Source organism: Acartia tonsa, chromosome 11, assembly GCF_053477335.1.
Source record: "Acartia tonsa isolate MP-2025a chromosome 11, ASM5347733v1, whole genome shotgun sequence".
Taxonomy (NCBI): domain Eukaryota; kingdom Metazoa; phylum Arthropoda; class Copepoda; order Calanoida; family Acartiidae; genus Acartia; species Acartia tonsa.
In genome coordinates, this window is record NC_137270.1 from 44,092,392 (window position 1) to 44,119,641 (window position 27,250).

A 27,250-nucleotide genomic window follows, 5' to 3' on the forward strand; every position below is an offset into this window, starting at 1 on the left:
ATAATATTCTGTATTTACTTACATGATAAGTTCTATTTTATCAGGTTTTATGATTTAACTATTTAGTTTGGGATATCTAAAAAATAACTATTTGTATTCATTGTAGACATTGCCTCCCCTAATGAATATATAAATTGTGGAAGATGAAACTCTTAGAATAAAGCTTTGATTAAAGAAATTATACCGTCCAAATTTTTTTGAATTACACGATTTAATCAAAATACAAAATTTAAACAACAAAACTTCATCGGATGTAAATATCTTTTAAGTTAGACAGATCATTATCTGATTGACCATCTATGGTAATATATTTATCACCCAATCGTTGCTAAATGGATGTGGATGATATAACAGGAGAAAAATTGACGTCAATTTAGGTTGCAATTTCCCTCTGTTTTTATTGGTCAGGCCGTTTATCCAGTAGGAGGAAAGAGGATGATTACAAAAGGGGTGGGGATGAGGTAGATTGTTATTTTTTTAGCCCGCTAAATAGTACACTTTATTATAGAACATGAAATCTGGTGTAAGGTCCAAGTAATATTACATCCATTCGTTACTATTTCTTAGTAGTATCTCGACTTTATAACCTTGATAACCAAGGTATTCTTATCATTCACTTAAGCCTGCCATAAAAAATATTGACTTTAATTTAAATTAATGATGTTAAATAAATTTTAGTATCGTTTATTGGCAAAAATTATTATGTTGATTACAAAATTAATAACAATAATACTAATAAATATAAAAACTAAAAAGTAGGAATTAATGCTGTTAAACAATTTTTTCACTATTCATAACTGGTTTTGCATCCGGTAGAAATTAATTATGTAATATGATATTAAATGTTGTGAATTTTAAGAAACTATCAATATAAAAGCCAAGACACTGATAACTGACATCAATGGAGTTATATTCTAAAAAAAATTATGTTAGTCAAAAAGTTCTTATCAATGCAAAAAAACATTTTTTTTGGTTTTTAGCCGTTGTATTATAAATGTTTTATTATTGAGTCTTCAACCGAATAATATACAGTGGATCAGAACTGGTTTTTAGCCATACTGAAAAATCATGTTTAGCATCGTATTACAGACAATTTTCTACAAATATAAAAAAAAACATAAAATTAATAATTAAATTTTAATAATATAATTTCATTTCAAAATCCACGGAAAGCTGTCTATAATACGATGCAACAAATATCTATTAATGAATTGAAAAAAAGCACTATTGACTGCTAGGAAGAAATGCCAGAAAAATAACTATTTGGATCATTTTAAAACTATAAAAAATATAGTTTAGAGCCTTATATGAAAATAACTTTCATGCAACTAATTTTAAATCCAAAAAAAAACGAAGCAGCTCTCAGGGCATAATAGAAAATGACGTCATACAATACAAATGACCAATGATAGGCAAGTATACATTGTAATTGACCAATTGTAAAATGTATACTGGACTATTATGGAATATTTGCATTGTATGACGTTATTTTTTATTAGGTGATATAAGCTGCTTCAAAATTTGGGGTGGATGAGAATTTTGCCCCTCCCCCCTAAGATAACAAGAACCAACCTGTGCATAGTTACAATATTCATCTTCACAGAAACAAGCTTCTACATCATAATCACTCTTGGTCAAATTCATTACTTGTCTAAAACAATTATCAAATCAGGTGAAATGGTAAAATGTTCCTGGGATCGATTAAATCCAACAATCTATAAACGCTAAAGGCTACTGGCTGCCAAACTGATAAATTGAAATGTTATGCTCGCACATACATACAATATGCGAGAACAATGAAAAATTTAATATATTTGCTATTGGCTATTGCAGATTTTTTTTTTGGTTGAAATTTTGTGCAAACAAAAAATAAAAATAGAATTTCTTTAAAAACAAATTTTGTGGATGTATGTTATTGAAGATTGGATAATGCCACCCTGTTTCACTCATGAATCTTAGGGATATGGCTATGGCCGATAACTTGATGTGCATTCCCAACGATGATACACAAAATTATGTCAACTTAATGAAACCACCAATCAAAATTCACTAAAGTCATCAAAGTTGTTACGTCAACAAAAAAGAAAGTAGTATTTTAAAATTGTTAGGGACTAATGTAATAAACAGCCCAATGTCCTTTCCCTCCCTGAGTTTAACTTACTTATGACACCCAGAGGTAATTGGTCTGCTGTTCCATCCTTTATCAACTCCCCTCCCACAAAATGAGCTGTAGTAATCCATTTCTCCACTCCTAAACAAACAAGGATGAATATATTCGCACGAAAAATCCGCATAAATCTATAACATAAATTACATAAAACAGGACTTAGATAGTTATGTATTTTTGAGACTTGATTATAGAGATGCTTCGCCTTTAACATTGTACCTTGTTGTCCTACGAATCAATATTTATTGTAATAGGAATCAATATTCCAAAAATCAGATAAATAGGATAAATATAACATACAAAAATTGTTGTTAAAAAGAAACATGTTTAAAATGGACGTACTGACTTTCTGGTATAGATTATAGAGTTGTTGCACTACCCAAATCGTACCTAAATATCATTGGAATCATCAAGCAAAGTTTGAAATCGCTCCGGACGCGCATGCGGACGGACAGGCTAACCGTAATCATAGAGTAGCTACGCTACTAAAAAGGTAAATAAATTTACTTTGTAAATCTGGAATATTTGATGCAGACCTCCCCCGCCTCCCTCCTGCACACATACTTCTCTGGGTCACATCCTTCAGTTGCCTGACATTTCTCCACCAGGGCTCTACAAATTATATTTATTGGACATTTATCATATTATAGATATTAGACAGCTTTCAGTGGATATTAAAATAATATATAATATAAATGATATATAAATGTAAAAGTCAATATAAAATGGGTAAGTAAATTTGTTGCAAAACTACTTAAGTACAGGATACTTTTTAAGGACATGCCTAGATTTTTAAGACATGATTATAGAGATACGTCGCTTGTAACATTGTACCGTGTGGTAATAGGAATCATTATTCCAAAAATCAAATGAGTAGGATAATTATAGCATACAAACATAGTTCAATTCTAACCTGTTTAAATAAACGAAAAAAACTAACTATCCGTGACGGATGAAAGGATCCTAATTATAGAAAAGCTTCGCTTAAAAATCAACCAGACGATTGTATCATACTTACGTGAGGTTAGGTCCATTCAAAGCATTAATCCCCTGGGTCAACACCAGCGGAGGATTACAAATATGCTGAAATATGAAAAAAGTAAGTTTTCTAAAAAATAAAAAGATTAATTCCATTTTTTCTTCTTTTTAGATATGGATAAGAAATGGTTTTAATCCAGCGGATATTATTAGCAATGCTGGACATAAAACTATTAGGTATACAACATTTTTAATATAATGTGGTATTCGGCAACCGTGAGCCATGTTCTATGGCAACCCTGACCTTGGTTCGGAGAAGGGCCGAGGGCCCTCCCCCGAGTACTGGGGAAGGGGTCAGCCTGACCCCTCCCTATGCTTTAAAATTAATGATAGATTTTGACAGCCTTATTATGGTTAAGCTGTATTGTTTGGTTCCCCCACCACTGCGAATTTTAAAAGAAAAAAAGTTGACCCTCAAAATTTCACCTTAAAGTGATACTTTTCTAATAATTTATTGAGATGTAGACAGACTTACATAAGTTAATGATAGAGTAGATTCAATATTTAATTCAAAATACAAACAGTTTTTTAAGTATTTATTTATATTGGATTAAATGCAGTTTTTTGGTAAATAAGATTAAATATGTATACTTTATTTAGAAATGGTTAAATATATTAATAAGTCAAACTAATGATTATTTAAGCTGGAAAGTTCTGAAGTAGCGGGATGTCTGTTTGTATGTCAGGACACCAAAGCAGTAGGATGGCTGTCTGTTTAATTAATACAAATGTATTAATTAACTATGCACTTTGAAGTAGCAGGATGACTGTCTGTCTAATTAATACAAAGGTATTAATTAGCTGTATAACTCTGAAGTAGCAGGATGACTGTCTGTCTAATTAATACAAAGGTATTAATTAGCTGTATAACTCTGAAGTAGCAGGATGACTGTCTGTCTAATTAATACAAAGGTATTAATTAGCTGTATAACTCTGAAGTAGCAGGATGACTGTCTGTCTAATTAATACAAAGGTATTAATTAGCTGTTTAACTCTGAAGTAGCAGGATGACTGTCTGTCTAATTAATACAAAGGTATTAATTAGCTGCATAACTCTGAAGTAGCAGGATGACTGTCTGTCTAATTAATACAAAGGTATTAATTAGCTGTATAACTCTGAAGTAGCAGGATGACTGTCTGTCTAATTAATACAAGGTATTAATTAGCTGTATAACTCTGAAGTAGCAGGATGACTGTCTGTCTAATTAATACAAAGGTATTAATTAGCTGTATAACTCTAAAGAGGTGGAATATTTGTCTGTGTTGAACTAGTTGAAGTAGTAGGATGTCTGTAAATAGCTGAATTGGTCTAATAAGACTCGACCCCAAACCAGATAGTATTCTGTGTAAGGACTCTCAATTGCAACTGACTAACTAAATAAATGTTCTCCTAAATGTTCTCTTAAATGTTCTCTTAACTTTTACAGAGCAATAAAGAGTAAATGATGTTTCTACTTTTAAGCCAAAACTTAAAACTGAATTATACTACATTTTCCCCCTCCTGACGCCGTCAAGGCTTCACTAATCTGAATCTACATCAGCAGCCATTACCGCATTATCTACAGCAGCAGCTACAGAACCCTCTTCAGCAGGCACTGAAGCCTGAACCTCCAACTCAGCACCAATATCTGGAACGTCTCCCTGAACCACCATCACCTCACTGGCAGCCACCGCCCCACTGGTACTCCCAGCCTGTTGCAGCTGCCAAGGTACAGCAGGTAGATCTTTACTTATTTTGCGCCTGATCTCGCTGAATATATTTGTCAAATGTCTCTGAACTTCTGCCTCTTTCTGTGACATGTCTAAATTAGCCCCCTTCACACTGGCCCCATGACTTGTCAAAGCATTTTCCACCTGTTGAACTACTGCTTCCACCTTTAAAATACATGTCACCTCTACTCTCAAATTTTTATTTTTAGAACCCAAATTATCTAACCCAACAGCAGGACGCTTGGCCACACCTCTTCTTGACCCTCCTTCGCCCTCCTCCAGACCACTTTGACCGCTCGGCCACCTGTCCCATGCATCAAGATTCACTTCCAAACCGTCGTTGCCAATATCATCATTATTCTTCAGAAACTTCAGAAACTCATCATTAAATTCATACCTGGGCCGCCCATCCTTATGCTGTCTTCTACTGGGACCAGCCCTATCATCCATTATGTACACCACCTGCCGCCCATCCTTATGCTGTCTTCTACTGGGACCAGCCCTATCATCCTTTCTGTACACCACCTGCCGCCTGTTGGTCCTACCATCCTCCAACCTCTCTAAAGACCTCTCGTGCTCCTCTTGCAACTGACCAGGAACCAGCCGATGTCTCTCTCTATCATCCATCTTTCCTGATAATTACAATTTCAATATTTTTTTATATTTAAGACGACATTTAAAACAGATTACATTATACGAATCATCATATCAATTTTATGTCAGGGATGCCAAGGTACAAATCGAAAGATACCAAGAAAATTTCACACTCCAGCCGCGCCAATCACCACCATGACAAAATGCTGCCAGCTATCAGTCAACCATAATAAATGTACAAACCAATCCTTTCCACTTGATGATATATAGAAGTCAGCTGCAACAATAAAACACTATTCTCCTCCACTTTATGCATCCAGGACAAATTTCAGCTTGGCTGATGTAACCCACAAAAACACATCAGGAATATTTATTATTTTATTCAGGAATAAAATAATACAAATCCATCAAAAAATCTGAAAATGCCAATTTTTCCTCCTACTCCAATCCTAATGAAAAATGTGGAGAAATCGCCAACCAATTTTGGCCACCATGACTTCAGACGCCATATTTAAAATTAAAAATAATAAACAAGGTGATATTTGCAATTTCTACAGCCCAAAAATTACTGAAATGACACCTATCTTCTTGTGATCTGTTGTGAATCAGCCCAAAAACCGAACAATCACAATCAGAATCTCACAGTTCTGCCATTCCACTCTGTCATTAATACAGGTACATCTTCAGCATCACATAAAAATGTAAAAGACAATTTCCCAAAACCAGACAAAGTAAAAATGTTTACCTGATTTTGATGGTTTACCACTATAACTCGATATTATGATTTAACTGCTCACAATCTCAGTTCCAACTATCAACTGGACTTAACTTTTATTGTAGATCAACTTTCCAACTTACTAGCTTAATAAGCACATATTTGTTATTAAAATAATTAAACAATAATTTAATGAATCTCCATTATATAAACATATATATAAAACTTTTATATTTATTAATCTGCACATGTACCACAGGACCTCCTACTTGAGATTTAACCTCCTCTTTGTATCCCATTTAGCTACTGACCCACTCATTTTAATCGTCACCACTTTTTCAGGCAAAGATAGCGAATGGAAACAACTAATCCAATGGAAAATTGACCTCATCAACACTTGTTCCAGCTTTAGAAACAGGTACTACAGACTCAACCGCCATCATATATTTAAAGGGAGATATTTCATACACAGTCCCTTTAAAACAGAATTCAACATTGACTTGAATGATACATAATATTTTTTTATGTTCAATCCCTTGAAGGAGGGGGTGATTCCCAAAAGGCGCTAATTCATACAAAGCATCCGAAAACTTTTTGACCACAATAAAAGGCCCACCGTAGAAAGACTGTAACTTCTTGGACACGTCACTCTTAATGCTTCCTTCTGTACTCTGTGTTTGTTTTGAACCTCCAAATATAGTTTGGAATTTGTTAAAATTCTCTTAATTATATCCTCCATATGTTTCAGAAATTCCAAATACGACCAAAAAACGAATAACCTGTCCTCGAGCTCTTGAAGCAGTTAATCACCAATGTTGCCACAGGTAATTTTTTTTTTTTTCTCCCAAGTATTTCATGATTTTCGTCTACTCTTAAAGCTGCGTACAAACTTTGGTTCTGGCTTTCCACGAGATTCAAATTCGGATTCTTGAAAGGAACTAAAACGGTGTCCACCCCCAATCCTTTCATTACCCCCTTTTTGTAACTCTGTCAGATCTCAAAGCCCGAAATAAATTATAGGTAGGTACAAAATTCTCCAAAATAAACCATAGGTAGGTACAAAATTCTCCAAAATAAACCATAGGTAGGTACAAAATTCTCCAAAATAAACCATAGGTAGGTACAAAATTCTCCAAAATAAACCATAGGTAGGTACAAAATTCTCCAAAATAGCCTTCACTGCTGTCTCAGTCTTAGCATCAACTAGCTGACACGTAAATATATACCTGGAAAATAAGCTAAGCAGATTATGATTAAAACAAACTTAACCGTTTGTAATAATTAGTGAATCCCAAAAATTTCTGTAACTCCTTTCCTGTCTTAGGCTTGCCCCAATCCTTAATCCGTTCCAAATATGAAGGATTCATCTTCAATCTGGCGGCACTAATAATATGCTCCAGATAGTGGCATTCTCTAGTCAGTAAATCACACTTATCCAGATTCCATTCCAGGTTGCCCTGTCTGAGAACCAGAAACAACGCCTGCAAATGTTCTACATGCTCCTCTGGACTAACCGAAAACACAATCAAATCATCCAGGTAACTGATACAGAAACCATACATCCCTAGTAAAATGGATAACACCTTGTCCATCAAAGCACAAAACAAGGATGGCGCGTTGCAAATTTTAATAATCTTCGGTTTCAATTCTGGATTTTCCTTAATCATCTGATTTTCCTCTAACTTCAATTGTTGAATAATAAACTGTACTCGCTCATGCATTTTCTGTCCTGACAACTTTTCTGGTTTCTTTAACTCATTTATTGTTTTCTTACAGGTGGAATCCAGATTGTCCATGACAAAACAGTGCCCCATCTTCACATTTTTAAGCAAGGTAATAGGTTTTATCGACGCATTAACTACGTTAACCCCTCCTTTATCCCTGACAGAGTAGGTTTAGAAAGAATCTCAGAATATCTATGACCAGACAAAATGGGAATTTTCTACATTTCAGCCACTACCTGTTTTTGTAAACAAGAATTAATAGGAACAGATTCCCCATGAAATTCAAATTTATCCACTTCCAAACAAATATTAATTTTATTTTTCTTCAGGAAATCAGAACTGAGATTCACCAACTTGCCTGTTACCTCAGGTACATAAAATATTTCTGTAAACACAGCTTGGTTCCCACAAATCTAACTTTTAACTCAACATATCCAATAATATTAACTTTCTTTTAATCTACCGAATAGGCTGATAACTTAGCAGGACAGAAAACAATTTCATGTTTATCAAAAATTTCTCTAGATATTAAAGAATTAAAATTATTTCCTGTATCAACAATTCCTAATTCCTCCACTGTAATATCAGCTCCTGGTACAAAAACTCTAAATCCGCGCAAATAGGCATTTTTCTTTCTTTATCTTCAAGACTTCACGATCCCTTTAAAGCCCTAGTAACTTCTGCCACCGTTCCGTCGGATTAAAATTTCAATGTCGTGTTATAAATAATTAATGTATATATTTAATTAATTAACTTCAAATTTCAGATACAAAGCCATCAATCTACAACACAGCAGCCAGCCCTCCGCCATCCACCAGCCGCCATCATACTGATCAACATATTATGTCATGCACAGCCTGCAGAACACCAGCCCCTCGTGACTAGACACCAAACTCCTTGCAACACAAGTAAGTACCCCTCAAAGGTTTAATATTCATTAAAACTTTATTTAGATACCTACCAAATTTTATACACAATTGTACTAAATGTATTATATAATATATTGTTCCCATTAACAGTTACTAGCACCTCCACACATTGACTAAAAAAACAAAAACAGAAACTTCTTCACAACATTGAAAGCCATTATCCGAATACAAAACAGCAAAAATTTTCAAATTTTACATAGCTTAAAAACTCAATTACACTAATATAACCTAGATATAATATATGTGAACAAAGAAACAATATATAAAATAAGGTTTATACATCGAATCAATCATCACACTACTACATAGGATATTATTGATAATTGAACCTAGCCATTTCAGCAATCATAGCCTCGTATTGTTTTTCATCTCTGCTTTTTTCAGAATCCACAGCCGGCCCCCTCTGATTGACTGATTTCTTCAGAAACTGCTCAGGTATCACCCGATTATTAGGCACTCCAGGCCCCTCTCCCTTTTCATTATTGACCGGAAAGAACTTAGCCTTGGTCTTACCTATGCGAGAATCAGGGGCAGGCGGCTTACCATCCCTCTTCTGCCAACAATCAGCCACTATAGTCCTTCTTTCCCGCAATACCAACAAATCATATTCTTAGCCTTCGAATTCAAAGCCCCAATCACATTCTCAACTTGATCCCAAGGGATATCATCCTTCCCCTCAATCCAAGCATTATTATCGCCAGTCCCAGTTCTGTCAGCCAAGTCGGATACATGCACCTCACTAATCACAGGCCTAGATTTCACCTCCCTAGATTCTTCCAATTTCAACCCTTCCATAGCCTGGGAATAACATGACGTCACATTTTCAGGTGAAATGTGTCCAGAACGAGCCCAGCTGATGTAATGTTGACCTCTACGAATCAAATAAGTCAAGAATGAGCTATAATCCTCCAGGTAATGCATAGATTCAACAAAGTTGGCCATATCTCTAGCTAAATCTGTAAACAACAAATTCTTCGCCACATTGTTATAAAAATCACGCCAAGATTGTTTAGAAATATGACCAGGATGCATAAGTCTAAACAACCGTAATTTCTCATTAAAGAACACATCCACATTCTGACCACTCTTTTGTTTCAGGGCGTAGAAGAATTCAGTAGCTGACTCTGTATCTGCAAACGGTATCACCAACCTCCTTATCAACAGGTAATAACCTAAAGCACTTAGGGAGGCATTAGCCTCTGGAGTAATAAGCCTCCCCATTTTCTTTCCCTTGCACTCAAACATCCTATTGTACAACACATCCTTAAAAAGCATGGGATCCTCCAATTTTGCGAACCGAGCAACCCTCCACAAGGACAAAAAATAATCCTCAAAATCAATGTTTCCATCCCAAAATGGAGCGTCCCGCACAAAATCACTGTCCCACTTGACACCCCTTACCAGACAAAACTCCTTAAACTGTCCCTCTACAGTCTGCTGACTGACACTGCCACCAGCCACCTTTTTGTAAGCCTTAAGCACTTCAGCCCTTTCCTCGATTAAAGGAAATATATCCAATAACTGATTCTCATACTCGGTCAAACAACTCTCACGTACATTCATCCAATTACCATTACCAGCTGGACCCAAAAAATCTATCTGCGAAAACTTCAAATGTCCAGGAGCACTCTTTACCCTCTTAGCCTCGAAACTAGTAGAATCCAATTTAGCCTCCACACTCAATCGATTAATAAAAGATGCATTAAATGAATCATCCCCCATCGATTTAGCTGTAGCCACACTAGCCCCCAAACTTGTCTCATACAAGAATCCACCAATGTCGCCATCTGGTGGCAATTGAGCCACCTTTTTCTTGATAGTAGCCAAATCAACATCATAACCTAATTTCTTATGCTCATCTGAACTTTTGAACTCTTTCACCTTATTCTCCAGCCGTTTATTCGCCGCCGTTAGCTTATCCACCTGACTCTTGACAGTCGTATGCTCCTTCAACATTGCCCTAACATATTTCTTTATACTTTCAGGCACAACATCATTCTCCACGTCGCCCAACGCCGACTCCACATTTGCATTAGCACCTGCACCTCCACCAACATCATCAACAGCATCGTCATCCTCCTCCCAATTGTCGGGAGTTCCATCATCATCCTGACTTTCAGCCTCCCGAGGCCGCTTAGGCCGCCGTCCACGCTTGCCTTCACCTTTACCCCGCTCTCCTTTTTCATCAGCCATATCCGAGCACTAGAACTAGATTCGCCGTGAAATTTAGATCAGAAAAGTTAAAGAGTGAAATTCCACAGAAACCTAAAATATAAATCAAGTTATAAATATAAAAGATTTAACAAAACTGTGAAAAATCCGAGATAAACAATCTCAAAAAGTGATCGAATTCAAATTAAACACCACTTCCCCCACCTTTAACTCTGCAGCAGGTCTAAATAACACGTAGCACAATAAGACTGCGCCAAATGAGATGTAGACAGACTTACATAAGTTAATGATAGAGTAGATTCAATATTTAATTCAAAATACAAACAGTTTTTTAAGTATTTATTTATATTGGATTAAATGCAGTTTTTTGGTAAATAAGATTAAATATGTATACTTTATTTAGAAATGGTTAAATATATTAATAAGTCAAACTACTGATTATTTAAGCTGGAAAGTTCTGAAGTAGCGGGATGTCTGTTTGTATGTCAGGACACCAAAGCAGTAGGATGGCTGTCTGTTTAATTAATACAAATGTATTAATTAACTATGCACTTTGAAGTAGCAGGATGACTGTCTGTCTAATTAATACAAAGGTATTAATTAGCTGTATAACTCTGAAGTAGCAGGATGACTGTCTGTCTAATTAATACAAAGGTATTAATTAGCTGTATAACTCTGAAGTAGCAGGATGACTGTCTGTCTAATTAATACAAAGGTATTAATTAGCTGTATAACTCTGAAGTAGCAGGATGACTGTCTGTCTAATTAATACAAAGGTATTAATTAGCTGTTTAACTCTGAAGTAGCAGGATGACTGTCTGTCTAATTAATACAAAGGTATTAATTAGCTGTATAACTCTGAAGTAGCAGGATGACTGTCTGTCTAATTAATACAAAGGTATTAATTAGCTGTATAACTCTGAAGTAGCAGGATGACTGTCTGTCTAATTAATACAAGGTATTAATTAGCTGTATAACTCTGAAGTAGCAGGATGACTGTCTGTCTAATTAATACAAAGGTATTAATTAGCTGTATAACTCTAAAGAGGTGGAATATTTGTCTGTGTTGAACTAGTTGAAGTAGTAGGATGTCTGTAAATAGCTGAATTGGTCTAATAAGACTCGACCCCAAACCAGATAGTATTCTGTGTAAGGACTCTCAATTGCAACTGACTAACTAAATAAATGTTCTCCTAAATGTTCTCTTAAATGTTCTCTTAACTTTTACAGAGCAATAAAGAGTAAATGATGTTTCTACTTTTAAGCCAAAACTTAAAACTGAATTATACTGAGTCGTAAGCAGTAAGAATTAAAATCTATTAAGTCCCTTCTAACGAGATATTGGCAACTTTTTGCACACATTTTCGCAAACGGCAATTATTTCCTTTATTTGAAGTTTTTGATAATAACATTTTCATAAAAGTTTTCAGTAATAATCATTTAAGATCCATTGTTGAGAAGAAATAACTGAAAAGATGTGTTTCCATGCAAAATAAGCTTAAAATCTAATGATTTTAAATATTTGCAATTTAATGGTAAAAAAGAATATTTTTTGCTTTTTGATAGCCTGCATATGTTTAATTTCGTTTTTTATTTAATCTATTCTTTGAAAAGACATGCATATTCTTTCAGATTTGAAAAAAATTAAAAAAATTTAAAATCGGAATTAATCAAAATTAATCTATAGCCTTTAAAAAATACTTTTAATATTTTGAACCTATATAATCAATAAAATCAATTGAAAATAAAATAGTTTTATAAAACAAACTTTTGGAAAAGGTTTAAGATAACTTCATAAAAGTAGCATTAAAGTAGGATATTTTACTTGTCTTTTTTAAAAATGCAAATTAAACATAGTTAACGACTATTTAATTATCAAGAATGGTAATAAAATATTTCAATAACCACTTAAACCTTTTTGTGGCTATGTTATTTACTTAACCCTTAACGGTCGGGGAGGGGGCGTTGAACGCCCCCCCATCCGGTTTTTTCTATCTCATTTTCTGTGTGTGAAAGATAAAGAGCCCAAACTGCTTGACTTTTTAAGTATGGGTATGACACACAACTGAGAGTTGGAATTTTTTGAATATCTCCATCCTGGCGGGCACAGGATGCCAGCAAACCTGGCAGGGTCATCCAGGTAAAGAGCAAAAATATTTTTTTGACTAAAACAAAGCATTTTATCATTCCAAAATACTAAAAAATCCTCTAGTAGTACATCCTTATATGAAATACAGGTGTTCAAGTCACTTTAAGGTTCCAGGTATGATCCTGCAGGTCCTGATCCTCCAGGTCTCCAGAAATCTTTAAAAGGCTCCTGTGGCCGCAATTTTTGACTTAGAGACTTCAAATTTTAAACTTAAGCTTTTCTTACATGTCTACATAACGTATTCAAATTTCATGAAGATCCGCCGCCGTTTTCCCGCCGACCGCCGACTGCGGCGGCTGGCAGCTGCTAGTACAGCTGCGGCCGCTGAAATTTATATTTTGATATTTCTAATGTAAAATTTACATAAAAATAAACATTTTCTGGGAAAAAATTTTTCTTCTAGCTTCAAAAATAAGAAAATTACAGCCGTTTGAAATTTTTAAATAAAAAAAGACCTAAAAACAAAGGTTGTTAAATAAAAGGGTGAAGGAAGCGAAAATTGACTTAGACTTATAAAAGGTCGGAAATTCATTATCAAACAGGGGACTTGCACAAAAAAATTTAGCCCTCTAGCTCTAATAGGAACTGAGATAATTAGGGGGGGCGTTGAACGCCCCCCCCCCCGACCGATTAAGGTGCGGCAAGGGGCCCGACTGTAAAGGGTTAAACAGAAATTCTATTTTGTCAGAATTATAAAAATAATGAAGTATTTTCCAAAAAGCTTGCAAAAAAAACGTAATTTTATCAAACTTACTCACAGTTTATAGCAGATATTGTTGTAAAATATTAATTATCAAAATAAAATCTTCAATTTACAACGTTTAAAACACCTGAAAGTAAATTCTACGCAAAATTAGATTTATTCCCTAGATTTAGAGTAGCTGCGCTACTTAAAAAACATCTAGTATTCAAACCAATCAGCTGATCAAATTGCTATAGACATAATTTGTTGGGTTGTTATTATATGAAACATTTATTTTCTTTTTAATTTTAAAATGATGCTTGACATACCTAAAACAAGCGGCTACGCCCCCAGCGCTCATTAGGGGCACTAGAATTTGATCCCCTCCATTTTTAAATTTAAGTTTTACAAAAAAAAAACCAAGGACTATATCTGTTCAGTGGATAGCGAGTTCCTTTGTTACAGACAGATATACATACATCTCATTATTTCCATATAAGGACTATCGGCTACGTACCCTTAAAGTCTCTAGGGGCACTTGGGGATAGGGAGGAGAGGGGGGGGGGTGGAGAGTCCTAACTATACTTAAAGTGATCGCGAAGCAATTTTTTCAAATTGCATTTTTATTTACCTTTTCTTATTTTTTAAGTAATTTTCATAGTGTAATGCCTTAAAAATTCCACTAAGTTAGAAATAGATTAATTAAGGATGCGGAGATCCATTTCTCACAAAAATAACACAACAATCTGTGCACTTATAAGACTAAGGAAAAATCACCCTTTTCTTTGCTTACACATAAAAAAAATGAAATTCATACTACAAAAATTTTGTTGTACTACATTTCTTTTGAAATAAATTTTCAAACTTGATTTACAATAAATTATAAAACCTGTGTTAATTTCGTAAAATCAGTTACCAAATATTGATATATCTATGCAGGTACACTTACATATGAAAAATTGTTGAAATCTTCAGAAATTACATCATTTAAGAATAAAATTGGGCAAAAAGAGTAAATAGATATTATTTGCTATATATATCCAGCAAAAAATTAAGCAGTCTTGCTAAAGTATTTCCATAAACATAGGCATTTTTGTTTTTCTCTAAATGATCGCAAAAGAGCCATATTTCTATAGATACCTGCCTCTTTTTAAACCCTAGATATCCAAATTTAGTTTTTTATTTAAATTTTTTAAAAGCCTTAAATTCGTATTCCTATAATCATCATACATATTTTTTGACTAAACATTCATTTTAAATGAAAAATTTATATAAAATAAACTATCAGGGCCCATTATTGTAAGGAAATATGTCTGTTTTCAAAAACCGAGTTGGGGATTTGAAATGAAAAGGTCATCAATCAAATAAAATCTGGATAATATATAAATTGATTTTAATTAATTTTTATCCAGGAATATGACTGTTTCATTCACACAGAGTTGGGTCTTTAAAACAAAAAGGTTGTTAATCATTAAGAAACTTTATAACATAGATCATGCTTTTCAAGGACGTCCAAGCATTTTTATTGGGGGGGGGGGGGAGAATTGAAAATTACAATTTCTGGGATGCCTACAGCACCACCAAGTTCATTTTGGAGGAAGAAATCTTTATATCATAGAGTTAGTGACGTCTAAGGTTTTTTATTTTAAGGGGGTTAAAAATTTAAAACTTTGGGGATGCCTACCCCTTTATCCTCCACCCCCTAGGACGTCCCTGGTGATATTATGTAAAATCTCGACAAATTGGTTAAACAAGTTTATTAATTTATTGATTTATAATCATACAGATTTTGTTTATAAACCCAACTTATATTAGCCGTTTGTGTTTCCCTCTTTCTTTCTTCGTCCCCTCTCTTACCTGTCATTGTACAAATGGTACCAACGGATTTTGTCAAGTTGAAATATAGAAACCAAACATTATTGAATATTGTAAAAGTTGCAGTCCCTTCAGTGTATTTTAAGTTGTAAGTTTGGACCAATATAGTACAATTTCAATAACTATAATAAGTAAATAATTGTATTCCCATAACTGAAAAGACATGTTATTTTATTTCCTTTTTTGTATATATTAATTACTGACTGGCTTGATTTAATATCTCTTCTGATTGTACATCCATAAATAACAGATTTATATATAAATTTATTAAAAGAATAGAATTTGTGTGCTCTTTATCCTATTCCATGTTTTGAAGAATAAACTTTAATACAGTCAAGTTCTGTGGGGTCCGTACTCTGTATGTGTGTATGTGTGTGTGTGTTTAATTCAACATGACTGTACTTAAAAAATGCTCCAACCTGTTTTCTCAGCTAATATACTTATAATAAAGTAACAGGATGTTTGTCTGTGTGTTTTTGTGTTTGTGTGTCTGTATATTTGTACCAAAGGATCTCGCTAACTGCTGAACCGATCAGGTTCTCCTTAACATGGTAGATTCTCATAGGTCCTGGGAAGATTTATAACTATTTTGGGGGAGGGTACCACAACCTTCCTAAGAGAAATCACAAGAAATCAAAAAAAAATTATGGTTCTTGATTTAACAAAGAGCATTCAATGAAACATAAATGTCAAATGCAACATAGACATATTTCAAATATAAAAAAAACATTTAAAGTGCCACTAGAGGCCTCTAGGGGCATAGCCACTAGTTAGAGATAAAAAGCTTGGACTTTATCTTAACAATTTTTAATACATGAATGTGTCTTTATACAAAATGAATATAATTAAGTCATATTAATGATATCAAAATATATTCTTATTAATATATTGATTGCTAGATATAAAACAATGCTTTGCTTTTTAAAATGTATTTTAGAAAAGCATTTTCTGAGATAAGCATTTTTTTAGATAGGCGTTAAATAAGATGATACATTATTGATGGTCCCGAGAATAGCTTAATTTTATATTTTCAATTATAATATTATCAATTGCCTGTATGTATCCTGTTCAATGTTTATATTACATTTTATCATACATATACAAAGCAATTAAATGATTTCAAATGATTTTTAACGTCACATATCTAAAGCCATGTAGATATGTAGATATTTATATAAATTTCTAAATAAAGGAAAAAATGAATATCCTGGTACCATTATCAGTGATATTCTTACCATATATGGCTTTATTTCTGTGACCATCGGAAGAAAATTTTAAATCTATCCGTAGATAGCAATTTCAACATTTTTTAGTTAGTTAAATAGGGTACGTAACAAAAGCTTTTATTTTACTATAAATTTGCAAGTAAACTTCAACTAAAAGATTGTTATTTGTCGATTTTGATAGGTTTTTAGATATGTATAATTAAACACAAACTACAACGATGTTTTCAAGGGAATAAATTCGTTTTTTTAAAGTTTGATTTATTTTTAAATGGGAAGTATTTAAGACTTAATTCTCAAAATAGTACTCTTAAAAAACATTAATAAGTGACATATATCAGCTTTTTTTCAGCTTCGTGAACACTTTAAGATGATTTTTCAAAATTTTTAGAGGGTTAATCTTTGTTCAGGAGCAATTTTTATATGGTAGAGGCACCCTTCCCAAAATAGTTATAAACATTGCCAGGACATATAAAAAGCTTTAATGTAAAGAAAAACCATATCTGTCTAGCAGTTAGCGAGATTCTTTGAGACAAATAAAAAAATAGTTATCATGATACTTTTATATACGGATAAAAAAATCAAAGACGTTCAAGCTTTATTTTGGGATTCAAATTAAAAAAAAAGTTATGCGACAGGTTTGTGGGTAAAATGATACCCGGAGTGTCAAAATGCTGTTTCAAACTAACTTGAAATTTTTACATTGTGGGATCAGAACTGTGGTGCAATTTCACCCATTTTGTAACAACTACAAGGACGTCCAAGGGGAGGGGGTAAAGGGGTGATTATCCCCCCCCCATATAAAATTTACCCCCCCAAACAGTTTTTTTTTAATTGGGGGGTGAATATCCCCCCCCAAAAAAAAATAATCCTAAAAAAATTTAGAGAGCTTCATGTGCATTTTTATGTTTTACTATCAAGATTTTTTACCACAGCCCAAATTCAAAATACTTTATGGTTCCGCTAATAAATTTTGAGATTTCTAAAATAAAAAAATTGTTTTTCTAACTTTAAAGATAAAAAAAAGGCAGCTGTTTGAAATATTTAAATAAAAAGGACCTAAAAACAAAGGTTGTTAAATAAAAGGGTTAAGTAAATTAATTCATTTATAAAAATCAATATTATAAATATGAACTCACAAAGAGACGTTGTATATTATCATAATATATTTAGTCTGCTTTGTAAAACAAAACACACATTTTTCTTTCTTTAATGCAGGGATGATTTTGGAACAAAAAAAACATAAAAAATAAATTATTTTTAATTTAATTTGATATTATCGTACAATATTTTTTTATATACATAATTTAAGAAATATATTCATAATATAATAACCTGTCATAAAGACGACATATAAAAACATCATCCTGATAAGGAAATTAAAATATATCTTCAAAATTTTCAAATTCATTTTATATTCAAGAAGGAACGAGAAGGATTTGAATTTCAACATTAACTTGTTATTTTGGTTGTATATTTATCATATCTCTTTACAGTTTATTGGTAAAGTTTGGTAATACTTTATTTCGAGTCTATCATGCAGTGCCACCCTTTCCAGGGATGGGGGATCATTATTGCCAAATCTGATTATTGTATATGTATTTATATTGATTCTGCTTTAGGATTATTTATTCCAATCTGTGTATTTATTATTTGTTGTATATAACTTTAGTAAACCTTAGACCCTGAATAAAGTAACATCTGAATAGACTCTGTTTATTATTTAGTGATTGCTAGAGAAGCGTAGCTTCTCTATAATATATGTGTCCACGTCTGTTCGCACTGCCGTAGTCATTTGAACTCGGGTGTATGCCATTTAACCAAGGCGGATACCACAACTTTTGGTGACAGCTGTGTGAGATTACGGCAAACCACAAGTGTAGAGCAGACGCGCATCTGAGGCTAAGGTACTCCCAGCAGTGAAACTGGCAAAACTGACACAAGCAACCTGAATTACCCACCCTGGATAGCAAGGTCTAACTCTGTATCCGGCAGTTGTGGAAGCGAAACCTAGCGAAAGACCACGGAGAGTGGCGGAACCAGAGCTGCGGAGAGCAGCAAAATCGGACGAGAGACTGCGGAGAGCAGCGAAACTTGACGGAGAACCGCGAAGAGTGCCGAAATCTAACGGAGGATTGAGCGCTCAAGGGCTGAAACAGGCCTGCGGACGGGCTGAAACAGGCCAAATAATTGCAAACGGCTGAAAATAGGCCACCATTTACTGCAAAAGATAGCAGGATCCGAACCCACGGCGCTGCAGGACGGGACATTCCCTGCCGCCACCACCCGGATTCGGACCCACGGCGCTGCAGGACGGGACATTCCCTGCCGCCGACTGGCTGAAACAAGCAAAATAGCTGCGAGCTGTGAGCGAAAATACGAGTGTAGTGTACCAAGCAGAAGAAAAACTACGTTAACTCCAAGTATCCTGAGAGGCTACAGCGCAGCCACCCATTGAGAAAAACAGATATTATATCAGATTTTATGGATTACCACCCTAGTGTGAAAGCTAAACAATAGATTTATGGGCAGGGCTTGGTAAATAATTTGTTGTGTATTGTGATAAAGCCAAAAATAGAACCTAGATGTAAGATAACAATGCATTGGTAAACAATCTGACCCCAAACCTGCAGCACGACAAATACACCCCCTTATCCCAATGGAAGGGGAGGGGCCCACCATAAATTGAAGCAAATACAATTGAGGTGACATAAGAATAAGCCAAGGATTAAGGGAGAAGCCCAATTACCTCACCACCCAGTCACCTCAAACCTGCGGCACCCCCCTCTCCATCTGGGGAAGGACGGCTTTACCCCGTCCCCTCACGCGCTCCCCCTTCTCCCCACACTTGGATAAGTCCGTCTACCGTGCGGAGATAGCGACCGGGAGAACGGAGCGCATTTCACGGGTTGCGCAGCGGAGCTTGGGACGCAACGAAAATTCGACGGACAAAGGAGATAAAGCGGACCAATGAGAGAGCAGATTGAGGGATAGATGCGCGTTTTACCTGTGTGCGCACTCTGACGGCGCGTAGGCGCGTTGCAAGAAAAGGGGATTTCACGCACACACACACACACAGGAGAGGAGCTACTCTATAGCATACAACAGAGATATTTTTAGAAAAAAAAAACTTGCAAGCTCCTCCCTCCTATCTACAGTGTGATAAGGAAAACCAAATCAGTTCCTGACAGCAGTTCAGACCCTCAACAACTCTCTACACCTACCAGCCTACCTTAAAGCTTAGAAGCTAGTGACAAGTACCCTAGTGTACACCTATTTTAGATCTTTGTAGTTCAAAGTGATAAACGGTATTGGCTGCTAGGATAGTAACCATAAGTGTAAACCGCCTATAGTATTGACTTAAGACTTAGTGTCCCGTCGCTGAACCTTTGACCCGATGGAGCAGCAACAAGCGCAAGGAGGCGACCAGCTCCAAGGATGGCTCCAGGACGATCCCCAGCCGGCTCCAGCCGAGTACCGCAAGCTGATGTTGAGTAACCTGCTGGAGTACCGAGGACCGCCCAAGCAGTCCTGGAACTCCCACATCCGGAGGCTGGAAATGTCATGGGCGGCTTACTGCGTACCCCCCCATGACACACTGAACCGCCGCAACGCCCTTTTACTATCCCTGGCGGGGCAAGCTGCGGAGATGGCCTCTCATCTGTTTGGAGAGGCAGGCCAAGCCTTGACCTACGAACAAGTCAAGGCCGAGTGTCCAGCCTATGAGTCCCAGACCCTGAAGCAAGCCTTCAGGGACTACAGGCAACACTCGACGGAGCCCATACAAGCCTACATATCCACCAAGTGTGCGCTGTACAGGGAGGCCTACAGCCACGAAGACCTGGAGTTACTCATCAATGAACTTAACCGCGGCATCCGCAATGCCAATGTGAAACGCGAGATGATGGGACATGAGATCGCCTCGGTACCTGAGTACACAAGGCGAGCCATGTTCACCGTGACCATGATCACCAAGCAGCTGAAGGAGGGTGTGTGCCTAGTGGACGCCACCGACGGGCTCACGGGATCGGCCAGCGTCCAGTTGCCCCAGTACAATGATTCGGAGCCAATGGAGATTGGCGCCTTGGGTCCGGGTCTCCACCAGATGGGGAAGGTTGCACCAGACGACGCCTCCAAGATTCCAGGCCGCTGCTACCGCTGCCATGGGAAGGGCCACCAAATCAGAGATTGTCCTACGCCTATGGAGGTCAGCCTAGAAGAGCGACGCACCCAGCCACGCCGTGACCGTTCTGCCAAATGTGAACGTTGTCATTACGCAGGCCATACGGCAGCCGAGTGCAAGGCTGACTGGGACCAGGTAGCCGGCAGGAGACGTGTAGCCGGCAAGGGCGCTCACTCAGGGAAGCCCAGCCAGGTAGCCAACATGGAAGGGAGCGCGCCCCCAGCAACACTCCAGCAAGCAGCCGCCCCCAGCGCTGTGGGCCACTCAGAAGGAATGCCGCAGTTTGGGTATATCCCAGCCAGGATCAACGTGCTGGGAGGAGCGGCTGAACCCAACCGGGTTGGCCTGGGCTTCAGCCTCAACCACATGGGACTGGAGTTCGTGCAGCCAACCAACATTGCGGAGCCAGAAGTCCTGCGGCCTCTACCATTCAGCCTCAACATGATGGGGCCTGCCAGACCGAGTCCTCCGAACGGAGGTAAGGAGGTAACCCCTGTCACCCCCAGCAAGAGCGGAGGGGCGCTACCCAGCGCCACCGAGACGGTGTACGGGGAGGCCCTGGCGGCCGCCGAGCGGGAGAGGCGAGAGGCGCTAGCCAGCGAGTCTGAGTCGATGTATGGGGCGCCATCCGGCGTCGCCACCTGGGAAGGACGAGAGGTGCGATCCCGCACCTCCAAGCTGATGTCTGGGGCGGCAACTGCCGCCGCCACCTGTGAAGACTGGGGGGTGCTATCCAGCGCCCCCACACTGGTGCCTGGGGCGACAACCGTCGCCGCCACCGAGAGACCTGGACCCCGGAACGAGCCTGCAGCCCCAGAGGGAGGGGTGACATCCGTCACCCCCAGTCAGCCAGCGCCCCAAGCCAGCAGGGAGAGTCCAGCTATCCATCATCCAGAGCCCCCAGCCAGCAGGGAGAGTCCAGCTGTCCCTCATCTACAGCCCCCAGCCAGCAGAGAGAGTCCAGCTGTCTACCACCCTCAACTGAGCCAGGATAAGTTAAAATTGACAAATGCATTGTACCCAAAATATTGTAACCCTCCAGCCTTGCCTGTGCCTCCCGCACCAGAGGCTGGGGAGATTGAGATTTGGGGTTATCAGGACTTGCCTGTGCCACATGCACCTGAGTTCCTAGGGCAGGGGAGGGATGTAATACAGGGCGAGCCTGTGCCACACGCACTACAGCCCCATGCCACTGGGCATGCCATGGACGAGGGAAGGGCCACCTTGAGGCTAGGGGAGCCGACACCCAGACAGGCGCCAGTCGCCTGTCAGTCCGTCATTGGGGAGGGTATCGGGATGCCCCGGGCGTCTAAAGATAACACTCAATGGAAATTTATATCTAGCCAGGAGCAGTCCAGCAGTGTCCAGCCCCAGGAAGCAGTTGTGGCCAGAGCCGAGAATCCCCAGATGCGCGCGCGAGGACGGTGGCTGTCTGGCAGATTCTCCCATTGGTGGATGGTTCTGTGGGGCCTATTGCTAGCAGCTGTGTGGCCTACAACTAGCTATGTCTTAGTAGGGTGGGACTGTGCCAACCCCACCCATGTCACCGCCTTCAACAAAGAGCAGATGTGTAGCAAGGAGCCGCTACACCAGGAGGTGCCCTTGGGCCATGAGGTACATATCCTGCAGCAAGTTAAGGTTCGGGAGACCACGGGATATAGCTGTCAACTCACAGTGTCCCAGTGGACATTTAGGTGTGGAGTCTGGGGCCACCTGAAGGTGACCTCGGTCCCCACCCTCATGCGGCCAACCAAGATTGACCCAGAAACATGCCGGGACCTGGCCCGGAGCCGAGTCTACACCCTGCCAGGCAAGACCAAGCCATTGACGTTCCAGCTGAACCACCCCCTGTTCTTTACCCTTGATATGGTAGGCGCACTGGTCAACAGCCCCGAGGGGGTGGGTTGTGAAGGGGAGGACGTCCATTTTGAAGGCCAGCTGTACCGAAATGAGTTAGTGCTCCAGGAGCGACGGCTGCTGGTCAAGGAAGAGACCTACGTAGTTGAGAACGGACGGGTGGAGTCCCAGTCCGACCACCTGACCCTAGAGTGTCCCCAGTCCGAGCTGTACTGTATCACTGGAGAGGCCACATATGTGTGGGACCACCTGGGGAGAGATTGCCCCTTGAGGCTGATCCGCAGCCTCCAGCCCAGCCTGGTGATGGATGCATTCCTGGTTGACCATCAGGCACAATTCTTTATCAACATGACTACCCCCACCTCGATAGTGAACTGCTACTTTGAGGCCCATGCCACCAACCACCAAGCATTGTTCGTGGCAGCCGACCCAGCCGCGGCAGCGTTGCCCAGAGTATCGGCCATGGACGTGGATGTCCCCCTCCAGGCCCAGATACACGCGGGTTACATTGGATTTACCCTGGAAACTCGAATGAGAAGTGCAGCAGCAGAAGAAGTAGGGGCCAATTGCTGGAAGCTCCAGCAGCTAGACCCGGCCCATCCGGTGCATGTCCAGGGGAGCACGTTCTCTATTTTGAGGGGAGATGTATTGCTCCAGCTTACCTGCCAACGTAATAAGTACGTGGTAAGGGAGAGCAATGAATGTTTGGACAAGGTGCCGGTGGAGCCCACAGGATTTGTAGATGCCGTGACAAAGGTGTATAGCGGTCACGCCACCAAGATTCCCTGCTCCTCCACCTACCCCCTAACTGTACACGCCGAGGAAGGGTGGATAGAGCTAACTCCCGCACCTAAGAAGAGGCCGCCCCCGCTGGATACACCCAAGCAGCTGCTGACCGAGCCCTTGGATGACTTTAGCTCGGGAGGATTGTAGGCCGAGCTGAATGACTGGCAGCAGCTACTAGCGTTCCCGGCGTATAAGGCCGCCATGCTGACCGGCCTGTCATATGGCTCATGCGTCCAGCAAGGCAGCTGTTCAGCCACCGGAGACCATGGGATCGTGTCCTACAATATTGACCGACTGGCGGAGGAAGGGGAGGAAACCCTGGATGTCTGGGCTGGGTTCAGACAGGCTATTCACGAGTGGGGAGATGGCGCAGCCATACTGTGTCTGTTGCTGTTGATCCTCAAGCTGCTGGGAGACTTAACCATCATCTCCCTGGCAGCTGCACAAGGAGGTGTATGGGCCGCCCTGAACGCGATGTCACAAGTATTTCTGTATCACCCAACCTTGTATCGTAAGGCCTTGGCCAGGGCCAGGCTCACCCATGCCAAGTCCCGGGACTTTTTAATGGACTGGGATGCCATTCCTATTGGACGGGAAGCAGCCGAGGAAATGGTGTCCATGAAATCAGCCGATAGTGGGAATGACCGCCTAGGCAAGCCTGGGCCGCACTCTGGAAAGCCCCACGGCCCCTCGGGAGGCCATGGTGTCACCCAGACAGTCAACCTGGTAGCCAGTGCCCCAGCCGCTGCCAACGCCAACCAGAATGCCCCGTTGCTGACCGGTCCAGCAGCGGCTGCGCCCCATGCCAACCTGACACCCGCTGGCGCCGAGCTACGTGCCCAACAAAAGCCAGCCTCTACCTTCTACCCCACGTTGGGGGCCCATCAGCTCTGAAAATCACCACTAGGATTCCATTGAATCATTATCTCTTGTACATAATAGCCCCTAATGAGCGGGCCGAAGGCCTCAACCACTGTCAGAAGTCTGGCAGGGAAACCCCCTCCCAGCCTTCCGAGGGGAGAGTTGTGGTATTCGTCAACCGTGAGCCATGTTCTATGGCAACCCTGACCTTGGTTCGGAGAAGGGCCGAGGGCCCTCCCCCGAGTACTGGGGAAGGGGTCAGCCTGACCCCTCCCTATGCTTCAAAATTAATGATAGATTTTGACAGCCTTATTATGGTTAAGCTGTATTGTTTGGTTCCCCCACCCTTTCCAGGGATGGGGGATCATTATTGCCCAATCTGATTATTGTATATGTATTTATATTGATTCTGCTTTAGGATTATTTATTCCAATCTGTGTATTTATTATTTGTTGTATATAACTTTAGTAAACCTTAGACCCTGAATAAAGTAACATCTGAATAGACTCTGTTTATTATTTAGTGATTGCTAGAGAAGCGTAGCTTCTCTATAATATATGTGTCCACGTCTGTTCGCACTGCCGTAGTCATTTGAACTCGGGTGTCTGCCATTTAACCAAGGCGGATACCACAATAACATCAAATGCATATAAATGTTGAACCAATTTCCATATTAGGTAATAATGAATAATAACCATAATTGACAAAGAAGTAAATGGAGAGAGAGAGGGGACAATAGACTGCTTATTATACTAGTCCCTAAAGTTCTATAGTAACGTTTTCTTATTCGTCGACTCAACAACTTTGGGGACTTTAGTGAATTTTGATTGATTTATTAAGTTGAGTGTTCAAACGTTGCAACAATTAATTTTAATATTATAGAAGGGGTAATTTTGTGTATCATCATTGGGGATGTACATCAATCTAAATGAGTAACCTCTGGATAATAGTCAGCACAGCTTGTTTGATTCTTCTCACCAGTAGAGTCATAGATACCTAACAATTAAGACAACATGTACCAATGGATATAGAATATGTGGATATTGTGATAGAATCTCGCATACCCTGAGCTTGATCTTTAAATCACCGAGTGGCATTGCCGGGCCAAATCGGGTGAATCATATGTAATAAATAGATATTTTTTTTAACTACTTTGATATTTTATTGCAAAACTATCGTGAAAACATTTTTATAGTTATTTTTAAAATAAATTATATATTAATGTTTTATATAAAATACCATACTGACACGGCTTGAGTAATAAAGTTGTACTGGCGCGGATCGATATTTTAGTGAGTGCGCAAGCGATCTAAAAACATTTATTGGTCAGTTCGTTCATGAAGAAGGAGGAAAGGGAGTGGGATAAAGGTGGGGTATCGTTACTTTAGCCAGATGCGAGTATTACTGAGGGTATATGAAAATTTGCTGCAACATCCAAGTAGTTTTATATCAATTACAGACACTTAGTATGACAGAACTGTAGTTACTTACCAATCCAGGTTAACTTCCAACATGCTGGCAAAGCTACACGCGGACTAGACACAGAAGTACAATCAGTTTTGTAGTGCAGCTACCCTGTCATAAGGTGATGTTCGTCTAATTATTTTCTCACTTTCTCAAAGCAGATTTTCTGGGGTGTTTACTATAAGAGGGCTACTACCACAATTATAAAATGCATAAATTAAGAAAATAAAGCTATCTGTGTCGGTCGGACAGGCGGACGGACCTACCCTAACTATAGAAAAGCGTTGCTTTCAAATCTATTTGTATTTCTATTCCTGTCATATGGAACTCCATTCTTGTCTGTGAGGTCATAATGGAGAAGATCTAAAACAAATTGTTAAAATTACTCAATCTTTATTAAATAAAATTAGAACGGGTGCAACATCCATTATAATAATAAATCCATTGGAATAAACAAAACTTTTTATTCTTTTTTTATATATAAACCACAAAATTGAACAAAATTAAATTAAGAATGCACACAAATAAACACAGATAATTTAAAGTGATTTAAGTGAAGTTTTCGAAGAAAAAAAAAAGCTTTCATGGTGATTTTTTAAAGATTATAATTACCTGCTAAAATTCCACTAAACTGTAAACTAACCAAAACTAAAAAAATACAAAATATTAAGAATTAAAGCTATAATCCATTAAAAATTTGAAGCAAAAATAAATTTATTCTCAGATTGCCTAGCTTTGCTAAAGTATGCCCGAAGAGCTAAATATTATATTAACAGGATGTATAACTACGTTTTTGGGGAGGGCATTGCAACACTCCCAGGAGAAATCGCCCCTAGACAAAAAATTACGCAATCCAATTTTGTACAACTTTTTTTAAAAATAAAACAAGAAGGTAAATTTCCAACCAACTCTTAACTCAACTGCCCCTAGAGACCTCTTAGTACATATCTGCTATCTTATTGTTATATATCAAAATTATGAGTATAATTAAATGTTAAATAAAAACTACCTATAAAATAAAAATGTTTCATATTGTGTTGTATCTCAGTCTTATTTTCACAATAAACTAATTCTTTCTTATCTCAAATTTTACAACTTTGTTGATTTTTTTACATCTTAAC

The 27,250-nt window shown here is 38.5% G+C and overlaps 1 protein-coding gene across 2 annotated transcripts; it reads right to left on the minus strand.

The window, feature by feature from the left end:
- Window positions 1–654: 654 nt before the first annotated feature.
- LOC145331820 (uncharacterized) lies at window positions 655–27,250 on the minus strand. 2 transcript variants are annotated; one of them, XM_080176668.1, is made up of 10 exons: window positions 27,139–27,250; window positions 26,742–26,777; window positions 26,444–26,492; window positions 26,157–26,200; window positions 25,603–25,661; window positions 3,186–3,250; window positions 2,675–2,779; window positions 2,162–2,251; window positions 1,573–1,651; window positions 655–914 (listed from the first exon to the last, which is right to left on the minus strand). In XM_080176668.1, exons 1-10 carry the CDS (start codon window positions 27,158–27,160, stop codon window positions 855–857), a joined length of 609 nt encoding a protein of 202 aa, XP_080032794.1. In that variant the 5' UTR covers window positions 27,161–27,250; the 3' UTR covers window positions 655–854. The 2 variants fall into 2 exon arrangements, with proteins under 2 accessions (XP_080032794.1, XP_080032795.1); XM_080176669.1 differs by lacking the exon at window positions 655–914 and adding an exon at window positions 985–1,058.